This window comes from Myotis daubentonii, chromosome 3, assembly GCF_963259705.1.
Source record: "Myotis daubentonii chromosome 3, mMyoDau2.1, whole genome shotgun sequence".
Taxonomy (NCBI): Eukaryota; Metazoa; Chordata; class Mammalia; order Chiroptera; family Vespertilionidae; genus Myotis; species Myotis daubentonii.
The window spans coordinates 155,723,375-155,737,431 of NC_081842.1; the positions used below are offsets into that span (position 1 = coordinate 155,723,375).

General features: G+C 39.1%; 1 protein-coding gene across 2 annotated transcripts in view; it reads left to right on the forward strand.

The window, feature by feature from the left end:
- Positions 1 to 1,224: 1,224 nt before the first annotated feature.
- The window catches only part of ZNHIT6 (zinc finger HIT-type containing 6), a 58,646-nt gene continuing 45,813 nt past the window's right edge, over positions 1,225 to 14,057 (forward strand). The window contains exons 1-5 of one of the 2 annotated variants that reach the window (XM_059688994.1): positions 1,225 to 2,018; positions 3,111 to 3,176; positions 3,518 to 3,624; positions 3,710 to 3,795; positions 12,638 to 12,741. In XM_059688994.1, the coding sequence (XP_059544977.1) occupies positions 1,393 to 2,018; positions 3,111 to 3,176; positions 3,518 to 3,624; positions 3,710 to 3,795; positions 12,638 to 12,741 (989 nt within the window). In that variant the 5' untranslated portion in view covers positions 1,225 to 1,392. The remainder of the gene's footprint in view (positions 2,019 to 3,110; positions 3,177 to 3,517; positions 3,625 to 3,709; positions 3,796 to 12,637; positions 12,742 to 14,057) is intronic. The other variant, XM_059688995.1, reaches the window with a different exon arrangement.

Genomic DNA, 14,057 nt, shown 5'->3' on the forward strand with positions numbered 1-14,057 from the left:
CAAGGAGGAAGAGTAACATCAATAAAGCTCCTAGCTATGAATACAGGTTAGTTTGGAACAGTTCTTTTATTCTCTTTCTTCCATCCTGGGGTCTAGCTACAGAATGCAGTAGCTCTTGGAAAAGGGATGACAAATGCAGGGGTAACATGTTCTCCTCATGGAAGGGCAGACTGGGACAAGTGGAGCCCAGGTTGCAACACCAAAGATTTTCTACCCTAAGGCTCATCCACTCTCCTCTTCACTTCTCCTCTCAAACAAACAAAAAATCACTTGGGCTTTGATGCTCCCTTTTCAAGTATGAATTATAGCTAAGGTTGCTGATATTCCCAAAGAAGTATGAGATCACAGGGAAAAATATTACAGCATCTAAGGAGTATAATTTCATAAAAAAATTGTTAGAACACTGGATAATTTGTACTAGAGAAGCAGAATTAATGGACAAAAAACGTGATACATTTTAAATGAGTTAAAGAAATACCTACAAAGACATAAGGGAGAATATTGTAAAGCTGAAGATACTGGTTATGAAAAAATCATATCAACTGAAATGAATTTAGTGGATGGGTTGACTAACCGATTGGATATTATCAAATAACATATTAGTAAGGTAGAAATTAGGGAAATCTCCCAGAAAATATCTGGAAACAATAAAGAGGTGGGAAAAATAAAATTAAAAGATATGCAGAGAATCCTGCTAACAAAACCCACGATTTGGGCTATTAAGAAGGGTTGATAGAATAAAAGTTATGCCTTCTGTTCTACAGGAAACCTATCTGGATTACCAGTATAAGAGCCACCATATACTGAGTTTGTTTCAGTCACTGCTAGCTTATTTCCATGCACGATTCCATTTGATCTTCACTGTGACACTAAGAGATTTATAATACCATCATCTCTAGTGCACAGGTGAAGAACTGAAGCTTGTTGAGGCGTAACATATGCATCCCATTTTTAGACGAGATTAGAGTTAATCCTTCATACAGATCAGGGTGGGTCTTCCCATTCCAAGATTAGGGTTCGGCTTCTCTCCGGATCCTAGTTTGTAGTCAGGCGCAGAGGGTGGGGCGGAGGCGGCCGCTCCAGGGCAAATGTTGGGCAAAGCCCGCCCTGAAGGCGGGGCCACGGAGGGGCGTGGCCTCAGGCCAATTCTCTCCGAGGATCTGGGCGGGACCTCCGCAGGGCCGTAAAGATCTCTCAGAGTCGTGAAGTGGCGTGGCGCAGAAGCGTTGCTTTACGACGCCTGGAGGACTGCGCCGGGTCGGCGTTCACGGCCTGGGACTTGCTATAGCACGTGGGCCTCTGTAGTTCTTCTCGCTTGTCAGTCTTACCTGCGGGCGTGGAGCAGCCACCTGGACGAATAGAGTGGCAGCGGAGGCCCAGCCTCGTGAGCTGATGGATTTTGCTGCTGAAAATGAAGCCACGTCGGGAGGCGGTCTCCAGCGCGGAGCCGAGGGGGCGCGGCCGCCGCTCGAACCCGGCATGGGGGAGGCGGGGAAGGGGCTGACAGGAATGGAGAAGATCGGGGATGGAGAAGAAGGGGGTGCGCAGAGGGCAGAGGAAATGCGGGTGTTTCCAACGGCCGTGAAGCTAGAAGATACGACCTGGTCGGAAATGGAAGAAGGTGTGCTGGGCGGCCGGTGGATAAAGCAGGAGGCGGAGGACGGGCCTGAGGTGAAGGAGGAGAAACCGGACACCTGGGAGGTGAAGCAGGAGGCGGACGGCGGTGTGGTGGTGAAAGAGGAGAAGGTGGATGGGCCAGAGATCAAGGAGGAGAAAGTGAAGGTGAAGGAAGAGGTGATGGACTGGCCAGAAGTGAAGGAAGAGAGGAAAGATGACTTGGAGATAAAACAGGAAGAGATGGTGTTCGCTCAGAACATAAAGGAAGAGACGATGGATGAGGTGTGTGTGAAAGAAGAAAAGTATTTCCCGAAGGAAGAAGCGCCGGATGACACGAAGGTGAAAGAAGAGGCGCAGATACGGTGCCCCGCGGGCTCGAAGCGGAAACTGGCCATGTCCAGGTAGGGCTGCGGGAATCCATGGCGGGGATGAAGCTGCGGGGCCCTCTGAGGTCTGGTTGGAGGCAACTACACAACCAGCAGGTGCAGAAAATTAAGCACAAGTTGGGTCCCTGGAACCCGGGTGGTGGGAGTGGGGAGCGAGGAGTGGGGGCTGGAGGGTCTTGTCAGATAACCAATTCAATGAAAATATGTGAGGTTGGCGGTGCCCCGTGAGCAAGTCAGGAGATGGGAACCCTGGGGACCAGGAACCCCTGGACCAGGTTCTGGCTGGACTTAATGTGCCCTTGACTCGGTATGGGTTTGAGGGGGGGATAGAGGTGAGGAAACGGCTAATAAACTAACAATGACAAAGTGGGTTAAGTTAAAATCATACAACAAGGCACTCAAACGCATCCAGTTGTTTCGTGTTCTAAGGATACCATGTCTATTCGTTATTTTTATTTGCTTTTCCAGTTGTGTGTGGTCATGTGACATAGGAAGTAAAGAGTGATCAGATTCTTGGGACTTTCACTATCTAGAACGCAATAGGTCCTAGAATAGCAGGTGAAGACAGGTAGTAATAGCAGACCTAGGTTATAATGATGCCTATTCCAGGTTGGGTGAGGAAAAAGATTCAACTGCTGTTCTCCGAATTGGACTGAGTCTTACACAGTTTTACTGGGATCTGAGCCTCTAATATATCTAAACATAACTCATGGATTGAACTTCTGGATATAGCACACACACCATCGTTAAGAGATTGCCAGGAATTACAAGTTAAAAATGCCATTGAATCATCTCTTTCTCTGATGATAGTAGTAAAAGAAGTCAAAAGTGAGATGATTTTTTTAAACAAATCTAATACATATTTTCTTGAGTTACATATCGCTAACAATACTGTAAATGTAGTCATTTGGGGACAGTTTCCTAGAAGAGAATTTTCTAACAATGTTTCACAGCTGTTGAGTATTTTGTCAGAGTTACTTTCATATATTTTATTCACTATGCCTGTAATTTGATTGTGATAAGTAATTGACTCAGATTAAAATTTTATAAACAAATAAGTAGAATTAATAATTGATAATGTACTACGTTTCATGTGCGCTTTTGTAGATGTGAAACTTGTGGTACAGAAGAAGCCAAGTACAGATGTCCACGTTGTATGCGGCATTCTTGCAGGTACGTGTGTGTATGTGTGTATATATATATATTAGAGGCCCGATGCATGAAAATTTGTGCAAGAGTAGGCCTTCCTTCCCCTGGCTGCTGGCACCGGCTTCCCTCCTCTGGCTGCCCGCAGGTACCCGGGACCCAGGCTGGCTTCCCTCGTGCCACCTGCAGGCACCCAGGCCCAGTCTAGCTTCCCTCTGGCCCCAGCTTCGTCAGGAAGGATGTCCGGAAGACATCTGGTCTCGATAGCATATTACCCTTTTATTGTTATAGATAATTTCCTACCTTATTATCTCTTTCTGTACCATTGTTATTTCAAAATATAAAAGTGCCTCCTCTTTTCTCTTTAGTTTGCCCTGTGTAAAGAAACACAAAGCAGAACTGACATGTAATGGAGTTCGAGATAAAACTGCCTATGTTTCATTACAACAGTTTACTGAAATGGATCTCCTAAGTGGTAAGCCTTCTTATGCATAGCAGATTGATGCTTCCTGGCCATTGCTATATGCCGTTTGTTTATTTTTCTGTTTTGAAATTTTTAGATTATCGATTTTTGGAAGATGTGGCAAGAACAGCAGACCATATTTCCAGAGATGCTTTATTGAAAAGATCATTAAGCAATAAACATGTAAGTATTTCTTCTAATCTTTTCCAGTTAGAATTCCTTTTAATTAATTATATTCATTTTTTTCACTCAACAAAATGTATTAGGTGGCCACTATGGTCTGAAGTCTATTCCAGTTACTAGGGATACAGCACTGACCAAAACAAAGGCCTTCACCTCATAGAACTTGTATTGTAAGGGGAGACACAGAAGTTGAGTAGAAAAAAATGTTTAATTTCAGGTGGAATTAAGTGCATGTGGAAAATAAAGAAGGCACAGGAGGTTAAAGAAAATGAGAATACTGTTTGTTGGGAAGAGGTTGTGAGGGTACTATTTTTGATACAGGGGTCAGGAGAAGCTGCTTTTAGAGATGACATTTAAGCGGTGATCTGAATGCTGAGAAAGAGGCAGTCTTGTGAACATTTGGAAGAAGACTATACCAGGAAGAGACAAAAGTAAAGATAGTCAGGAACAAAGCTGGTGTGTTTGAAGAATTAAAATAAGGGCAAAGCGACTGAAGTGAGAATGTTGAACTTTCGTTCTAGTTTATTCTGAGTGAAACTAGAAGGCATAGGAAGGTTCTGAGAGTGTTTGCTTTTAGAAAGATCACTCTTACTGCTGTCTGGAAAATGGACTTTAGCTGGTAAGAGTAGGAGATTGGAAGCTGTGAGACCAGTTTAAAGGCAGTTGCTTCAGATACGGGATGATAATGCTATGCTATTAGAATTATTAGGAAGCAATTAGATTATGGATTTAAAGGAATAGCTAATAGGACTTGCTATTTCAATACACATAATTTTCATACTCTTTCATCCCTTTTTTTTAGAGTCCAGAGTGCTAACCATTACACCATGGGGCCCAGGTGCTCATCCCTTTTTTTTAAATACTCATCCGAGCATATGTTTATGGATTTTAGATAGAGGGAGGAAGAGAGAGAGAAAATGAGAAACATCGATTTGTTGCCTCTCATACGTGCCCCAACTAAGGACCAAACCCAAAACCTAGGTATGTGTCCTGACTGGGAATCCAACCTAAGACCTGTTGGTGTATGGGATGATGCTCTAACCAGCTGAGCGCACCAGCCAGGGTTCATCCTTTTTTCATTCATTGAGCACTATTCAAAATTAAAGCTTACATATCTGAAATATTTTGCAACTGCTATTGTTCCAGAAATTCTTTAATGATATTAAATCATGTCATGGAATTATGTTCATTTTTTCAGACACTATTTTAATATTGAAGTTGCAGAATTTTAATACCTTTTAAACACGTTTTATTGGTGTTTTTAGTACAGACATGACATTACATGTATCTGAAAGAAAGATTATCATGCATCAACTTTTTTCCTTAAGTTTAATTAGAATTCTACTTAAAAGATAAATTACTCTTTAATTTTTTGTGAAGTATGGCTTGCACATAAAAAAAGCATAAACGAAATACACTGTTTAATGAATAATTATGAAGTTAACATCCATCTAATTACCATTCAAGTCTAAAATTAGAACATTCACTTGCTTCTCAAAAGTTCCCTGCTCCCCCGTGTGCCCTTCTCTAGTCCATTGTTATTTCTGAATCGTTTTCTAGTTTAAGGCTGTACCACAATTTATCCATTCTTTTTTTTTTTGGTAGATTTTGAGTTTTCTGTAATAACAAAAGACAAAAATTAGAAACAATGCTACTATGAACAGTTTGTGAATTGTAGTTTGCATGTGCACATGTTTTTCTGGGGTTTATATCTGGGAGTGGAATTGCTTTGTTGTGGGGTGTACATCTCTTCAGTTTGACTAAGTGTTACCAAAACATTTTCCAAAGTGGTTATACCAGCTCCCAGTAGAGTGTAAATGTCCCTATTGTCACATCCTGTCCAATATTTGATGTGGTCAAAGTTTAAAAATTTTGTCGCCCAGCTGGTGTGGCTAAGTGGTTGAGTGTCGACCTGTGACAGGAGATCAGAGTTTGATTCCAGTCAGAACACATACTTGGGCTGTGGGCTTGATCCTCAGTCTGGGGTGTGCAGAAAGCAGTGATCAATGATTCTCATCATTGATGTTTCTATCTCTTTCTCCCTCTCTCTTCCTCTCCAAAATCAATAAAAAAAAATGTATTTTAAAAAAAATTTGTCCATTAGATGGCTGCATAATCTTATTGTGGTTTTTAATTTGCAGTTCTCTAATTCCTAATGAGATTGAACACCTTTCAAATATTTCATTGGCCATTTGGATTTTCTCTTTTGTGGAATGCCTGTTTAAGGCTTTTGCTCATCTTTTCATTGATCAGCTTTCTTCTTACTGGTTTTTAGGAATTCTTTGTATTTCTTGGATGCTGGTTGTTGGTTGTCTGTGCTATCAATATATTATTCCATACTTTGGTTTTTGGGGTTTTTTTGCTCAATAGTGTCTTGTGGTGAATAAATGTTCTTGATGTTAATGTAGTCAAATTTATCATGTTTTGTTCATAGTTAGTTTTATGTGTTTATAAAAGAAACCCTTACCTACCTGGAAGTTATAAAGTTGTTCTCCCATAGTTATTTTCTAAAAGCTTTTAGTGTTGCATCTCACATTTATATCTGTAAACTACCTGGAATTAATTTTTGTGTAACATGGGGAGTGGAGGTCCCATTTAATTTTCCATATGGATAACCCACTTTTTCTAGCACCATTTATTGAAGAGTTCATCTTTTCATTATTGCTCTGCAAGACCATGTTTGTCGTATATCAAGCATCCATATATGCTTGGGTCAGTTTCTGGCTAACTGTTCCACTTGTCTATCCACACCAATTATTGTAGCGGTGTGTTTTTGTTGTTGTTGTTGTAATTTTTTGTTTATTTGTTTTTATTGAAACTTGCTATCTGATAGAGTAACTCCTCCCTCTTTGTTCATTTTCTAGAGCCGTGGTCGGCAAACTGCGGCTCGCGAGCCACATGCAGCTCTTTGGCCCCTTGAGTGTGGCTCTTCCTAAGCCTTAAGAGTACCCTAATTAAGTTAATAACAATGTACCTACCTATATAGTTTAAGTTTAAAAAATTTGGCTCTCAAAAGAAATTTCAATCGTTGTACTGTTGATATTTGTCTCTGTTGACTAATGAGTTTGCCGACCACTGCTCTAGAGTATTGCTGTATTCTTTGTAATTCTCTATAAATCGGAAAAATCAGCCTGTTGGTTCTATAGTTCTTCCTGCCCCAACCTGAGCATTTTGATTGGGGTTCCATTTATTTTATAGACTAACTTAGTGATGAGACATCTTTTTAGCATTGAATCTTTAAATCCTGGTTGTTTTGTATCTGCGTTTATTTGTGCCTTCTTTAATATCTCTCTAATTTTCTCAGTGGGGGTCTTGCACATTTCTTGTTAGATTTATTCTTGGGCACGACTTTTTCATGCTAATTTAAATAGCATTTTAATTTTATTATCTCTTTGCTGGTATTTATGAATGATTTTTTTGTTATTGTTTATTTTATAGTGAGCAACCATATTATAATCTATCCCAGGACCTTATCTATAAATTCTTTAGGGTTTTTTTTCTGTAAATAATTCATCAATTTCTTTTTATCCTTAATATTTTGACCTCTGTCTATCTCACTCTCCCTCCCTCCCTACTTTCTCTCTCTCCCTCCCTCTCCTTTTCTCTCTCTCTCTCTCTCTCTCTCCCCTTATTGAAAAAGCTAGGACTTCCAATTCAATGTCAGATACTAGTGATGACAGGAGATATTTATGTTGCAAGTCCCAAGTTTACCCTTAGCTTGATAGAAGGATTTTGCTAGAAGGATTCACAAGACTCGACATACAGTTGTACTCATGGGTATATTATTACGGTGAAAGGGTACAGAGAAAATTAGCAAAAAGAAAAAGCATTTGGGGTAGTCTGGAGTAATTCAAATACAAGCTCCCAAGAATCCTCTGCCATTGGAGTCACACAGTACATAGTTAATTCTTTTGGCAGTGAGCTGTGATAACACATGTGAAGTATTGTCTACCAGGGAACACCATTAGAGACTCACTGTGCAAGGTTTTTATTGGGAGCTGATTGCAGAAGCACCCTCTGCCCAGCTTGTACCAAATCCCATACTCCCAGAAGGAAAGTAAATAATCCACATTGTTTATACAAACAGTTTCGGCACAGTGAACCATTTTTATCATTTGGAAAAGTTTTATTTCAGTTTAGGGAACTATCTATAATAATAAAAGTGTAATATGCAAATCGACTGAACAGCAGAATGACCATCTGGATGACTTTCTGGACGACCATGCTATGACACGCACTGGTGCCAGGCCAGCCAAGGCGGATGTGATGCGATTGGTCAGGGGTCCCTGCCATCGCCCCATGATCGCCCCGCAGAGGCCCAGGTTACCCGGCTGGGGGCACTGTGGTGGGTGGCAGGGCCTCCCTCTGCGGAGCCATTGATCTCGGAGCCCCATGATCGATCGCCCTGCAGAGGGAAGCCCAGGCAACCTGGCCTGCAGCCACAGAGGGAGGCCCAGCTGGCAGCGCTGTGGCGGGTGTGCAGGGCCTCCTTCTGTGGGGCGATCGATCTGGGGACCCCGTGATTGATCACCCCACAGAGGGAGGCCCTGGCCGCCGGATAGCGACACTAGGGTGGGTGTACGGGGCCGATCAGTGATCGCCCCGCAGTGGGAGGCCCAGGCCAGCCAAGCAATCACACGTTACGCCTGTCGCCCACAGAGGGAGGTGACCGGGGGAGGGGGAGCAGCCTCCGCACAGATGGCAAGCAGTGGCAGCGGCAGGTGGGCAGGTGCGGGGCCTGCAGCTGGGGGAAGGAAAGCCCCGATAGGCCCTGATTGCTGGGCAGGCCTAGAGACCCTACCCGAGGGGTCCCGGATTGCGAGAGAACACAGGCCAGGCTGAGGGACATCCCCACTCCCCCCCTTCACGAATTTCGTGCACCAGGCCTCTAGTTTACTAATAAGTCAAATTCCCAGACACCAGCCAAGGGTCAATCTTATAAGCAGAACCTTTTAAGGATAACAGTCTCAGGCCCACTATGTTAACTGTTCTGTATATCGTTTTCGAACTCCTGACCATAAAGAAAAAACTTTCAAGATTTTAACATGATGTTTGCTCTTAAATTTTGTAGAATAATTTTATATTTACATAAAGAATTTCTACTTTGCTAAGAGATTTTTTCATAAACCTTTATTTGGTTTTCTATTTTAAGCTAAACTTACAAGGTGTTATTATTATCTTAACAAAGCATGCTTTTATACTTTGCAGAATTCAGTTGTCTTATATGTGTGTGTACACATTATTCATTCATTAATTTTGTATTTCTGTTCATGAGTAAGATTGACCTCTAATTTTTCATTTTAGTATTTCCTTAGGTTTCCATATCTATATGATTCTAGTTTCATAAAATTATTTGGGAATGTTTTCATTTTGTTTTTTGATTCATTGGATTATTGGACTTAATTACTAGAATTATTTCTTTCTTGGGAATTTGGTAAAATTTATTAATGAACTAATATGTGCTTAGAGTTTGAGCCAGTGAGGTATCTTCTTTATTATTTATGGGACTGGTCAGGTTTTCTCTCTTTTTGAGTCATTGTTAATGGATTATATTTTTCTAAGAATTTGTCCATTTAAGACCTGTGTTTATGGCCCAGCATGTGGATATGTTTTACACTGTCCTGTTTGCTTGAAAAATAAAAAGTATTCTGCAATTGCTGAATATATAGTCTATATAGTCCTAATAAATCTATATAGTCTATATATTAGGTTAGATTTATTAGTTATGTTGTTCTAATTGTTTATAACAATACAGATTTTTTTTTTTATCAGTTCCAGAGAGAGGTAGGTTAACATTTCCCAATAGATAAAATCAAAAGGATTTGTTTGTTTCCCCTTATGGTTCAGTTATTACTTGAATGCTAAATTATTAGATGTATATCTCAGGAAACAGTCCTTTGCTTGGTATTTGCATAGTGTGATTTTTTTCCCTTACTTTTACTATAGTATCCTTATGTTCTGGTTATGTCTTTTCTAAGTACCATATAATTGGTCTTCTATAGTCTGACAACTGTAACTTTTAACTGAATCACTAAGTTCATTTACATTTTGATAAAATTGCCTATATATTTGGCTTTATTTTTTAAAATATTTATTTTTTAATTCCAGGTGACAGTCAATATTATATTAGTTTCAGATGTGCAGCATAGTGGTTAGACTTTTATATAATTTATGAAGTGATCCTCCTGATAAGTCTAGCACCCCCTGACAACATAGTTATATACTTATTACAATGTTTTTTATTATATTTCCTATGCTGTACTTTACCTCCCATGACCATTTTGTAACTACCAATATGTACTTAATCCCTTCACCTTTATCACCCAGCTCCCCAACACCCCCTCCCACCTCGCAACCAACAGTTTGTTCTCTGTATCTGTAAGTTTGTTTCTGTTTTTTTGTTTGTTTATTTTGTTTTTCAGATTACACATATGTTTGAAATCATATGGTATTTGTCTTTCTCTAACTTATATAACTTAGCATAATACCCTCTAGGTCCACCCATGCTGTCACAAATGGCAAGATTTCACTCTTTTATGGCTGAGTAATATTTCATTGTATATATGCACCACAGCTTCTTTACCAATTGTCAATTGATGGACACTTAGGTTGCTTCCATGTCTTGGTTATTATAAATGTTGCAGTGAATATAGGGATGTATTTGTCTTTTCAAATTAGTGTTTTGGCTTTCTTTGGTTAAATACCCAGAAGTGACATTGCTGGGCCCTTCTTGGTCTCTTGTTGTATATGGCCTTTGTTTTAAAGTCTATTTTGTCTGATAGAACTATTGCTCCCCCAGCTTTTTTTCTTTGTTTGTTTCCATTTGCATGACATATTATTTTCCATTCCTTTACTTCCAGTTTTTGTGTCTTTTGATCTGAAGTGGGTCTCTGTAGGCAGCATATGTATAGTTTTTTTTTCTTATACATTCAGCCACCTCATGTCTTTTGATTAAAGCATGTAACCATTTACATTTAAAGTTAATTATTGATAGGTATATATTACCATCATTTTATTACTCATTTTTTAAAATCTTTTTCTTGCCCTAGCCGGTTTGGCTCAGTGGATAGAGCGTCGACCTGCAGACTCAAGGGTTCCAGGTTCGATTCCGGTCAAGAGCATGTACCTTGGTTGCGGGCACATCCCCAGTAGGGAGTGTGCAGGAGGCAGCTGATCGATGTTTCTAACTTTCTATCCCTCTCCCTTCCTCTCTGTAAAAAATCAATAAAATATATTTAAAAAATAAAATAAAAATAAAATCTTTTTCTTTTTTCTTTTTTCTTTTTTTAATTATTTTTTAAAATATATTTTATTGATTTTTTTACAGAGAGGAAGGGAGAGAGAGAGTTAGAAACATCGATGAGAGAGAAACATCAATCAGCTGCCTCCTGCACATCTCCCACTGGGAATGTGCCTGCAACCAAGGTACATGCCCCTGACCGGAATCGAACCTGGGACCTTTCAGTCCGCAGGCCAACGCTCTATCCACTGAGCCAAACCGGTTTCGGCTAAAATCTTTTTCTTCTTAAAGAAGTCCCTTTAAAATTTGTTTTGTTGTATGGTTTCGCAGTGATGAACTCGTTTAGCTTTTTTTCTTTTTTTTTTTTTTAATCTGGGAAGCTCTTTATCTCTTTCCAGTTTAAATTATTACCTTGCTGGGTAGAGTAATATTGGTTGTAAATCCTTGCTTTTCGTTAGTTTGAATATTTTGTGCCAGTGTCTTGGCCTGCAAAGTTTCTGTTGAGAAATCAGCTGACAGTCTTATGGGAGCTCCCTTTTAGGTAACTAATTGCTTTTCTCTTGTTGCCTTTAAGATTTTGTTTTTTTTTCCTTTAGCCTTTTGGATTTTAATTATGATGTTTCTTGGTGTGGGCCTCTTTGATTTGGTCTTGTTTGGGACTGTCTGCACTTCCTGTACTTATATGTCTATTTCCTTTGCCAAGATAGAGAAGTTTTCATCCATTATTTCATCTAATAGGTTTTTAATCCCTTGCTCTCTCTTTTCCTTCTGGTATGTCTATGATGTGAATGTTGTTACCCTTGATGTTATCCCACAGGTCCATTAAACTATCCTCATTAAAACAATTTTTTTTGGTATACCTATTGAGTGTTTCCCACTACTGTGTTTACCAAATCACTTTATCTAATCAGGTGAGGATTAACAACAAAAAATGAGTAAAAGAGAAAGAACTATATAGGTAACACCTATGTTTGTCAAATGTCTTTTTTTTTTTTTTTTTTAATCCTTCTCTTGGCTTATAGAGTGTATGGGTAAAAGCACAGGCTCTGGAATTACACAGACCTGGGTTTGAATACAGGCTCTCTCAGAAATAGTTGTATAGCCCTAGCCAGTTTGGTTCCGTGGATACAGTATCAGCCTGTGGACCAAAGGGTCCCGAGTTTGATTCCAATCAAGGACACATACCATGGTTGCAGGCTCCTCCTTGCCCCGGCCCCTGGTCAGACATGTGCAGGAGGCAACCAATGGATGTGTTTCTCTCACATCTGCTATTTCTCTCTGTCTTTCCCTCTCTCTTCCACTCTAAAAAAATCAATGGAAAAATGTCCTTGGATGAGAATTAAAAAAATAAAATGTGTGGGGGTTTTTTAAAAAAAAAATGTTGTATAATGTTGGCATCTTATGAATTCTCACTGCTAAAATGGGGGTAATGGTAGTACCTACCTCATAGTATTGTGAGTATTAAACAACAGTATTGCTTAGCACAGTTGGTAAAATATAAGCATTCAATAAATCTTAACTCTTATATTTTAAATGTTATTTTATTCACTTTTGAAATTTAAGGAATTTTAAAATTAATTTGTCTTTATTTGTTGTTGTTAGATGTGCTTTATAAAAAATCGTGCTCGAAGGCAAGGTATTAACTTAAAACTTCTACCCAATGGGTTCACCAAGAGGAAAGAAAATTCAACATTTTTCGATAAGAAGTAAGTTTCTAACTTCTTCCTTAGTCTATCTGGTGTTCTGATTTTATCAGGAACATTTTTTGAGGTTTAGTTTGATACAGAGGTACCAGTAGTGTGGTCTGTGAGCTGTTTGTTATTGGTCTATGAAAAGATGACTATACAAATTGAAAATAAGCATTTAGAAACAAGCATTTGAGAGCCAGTGATGAGAAAGAAAAAGACTTGGGAAACTTTTACTCTGCAGTGAATGTGAATACAGGTAATACAACAGAGATTAGTTTGCTGCTTTCTGAAAGTGCTAGATCAAAAAGGCCCCAATAGTACAGAGTACTGTAAGGATTTCAGGATATTGTAAGTAGCCCACTAAATTATTGGGTAATACCTTTCAAAAGTCAAGATTCTGGATTTAGAGTAAAAACAAAAAAAACTGAGTCCCTTCTTCAGTCTCTTAGTATGTGTAAGAACTTGTACAAATTACTTCCTTTTTCTAGGCCTCATCTGTAAGATGTGGGGGTTGTACTAAGTAAAATCTAAGATTCCTTCCAACTTTACTACTCCATAAATTTAAAAGACAGACCATCAGATTATTATTTAACCTTCTACCTTTTCAACATGTTTTATTTTTTTGTGTGTGTTTCAAGTCATAAATATTTGTAAAGGTGGTTTTCCTTTTTCCTGGTTGGCTTCCAGAAGTAAAGTAATGCCTTCTATTTATTAAATGTGAGATGATTCCTTTGTACATTTTGAAACTAAAATGTCTGGAAATTGACATAATTTGTTTGAAATTTAAGGTGACTGGTTTGTGCATTCACAAAAATAAAGGCGCACACTTTTTATTTTTCTCCAGCTAATCTTTTTCCTTTTGTAAATATAGTATAGACCAGGGGTGGGCAAACTTTTTGACTCGAGGGCCACAATGGGTTCTTAAACTGGACCGGAGGGCCGGAACAAAAGCATGGATGGAGTGTTTGTGTGAACTAATATAAATTCAAAGTAAACATCATTACATAAAAGGGTACGGTCTTTTTTTTTTTTTTTTTTAGTTTTATTCATTTCAAACGGGCCGGATCCAGCCCGTGGGCCGTAGTTTGCCGACGGCTGGTATAGACTGCTTTTCTTGTTAATGCAAATGTGCCTCATTATTTTTAAGTTGTCTGTTCCAACTATGACTACTGTATAATAATTTAATTATTCCCACATTCGTGCACATTTAGCTTATTTCTAGTTTGTAATTGTTACAAATAATGTTGTAATAAATATCATTGAATAGATTATTTTGGGTGCTTATGTGACTTTTTCTGTAGGATTGATTAGTTCCTAGAAAGCAGAATTACTGG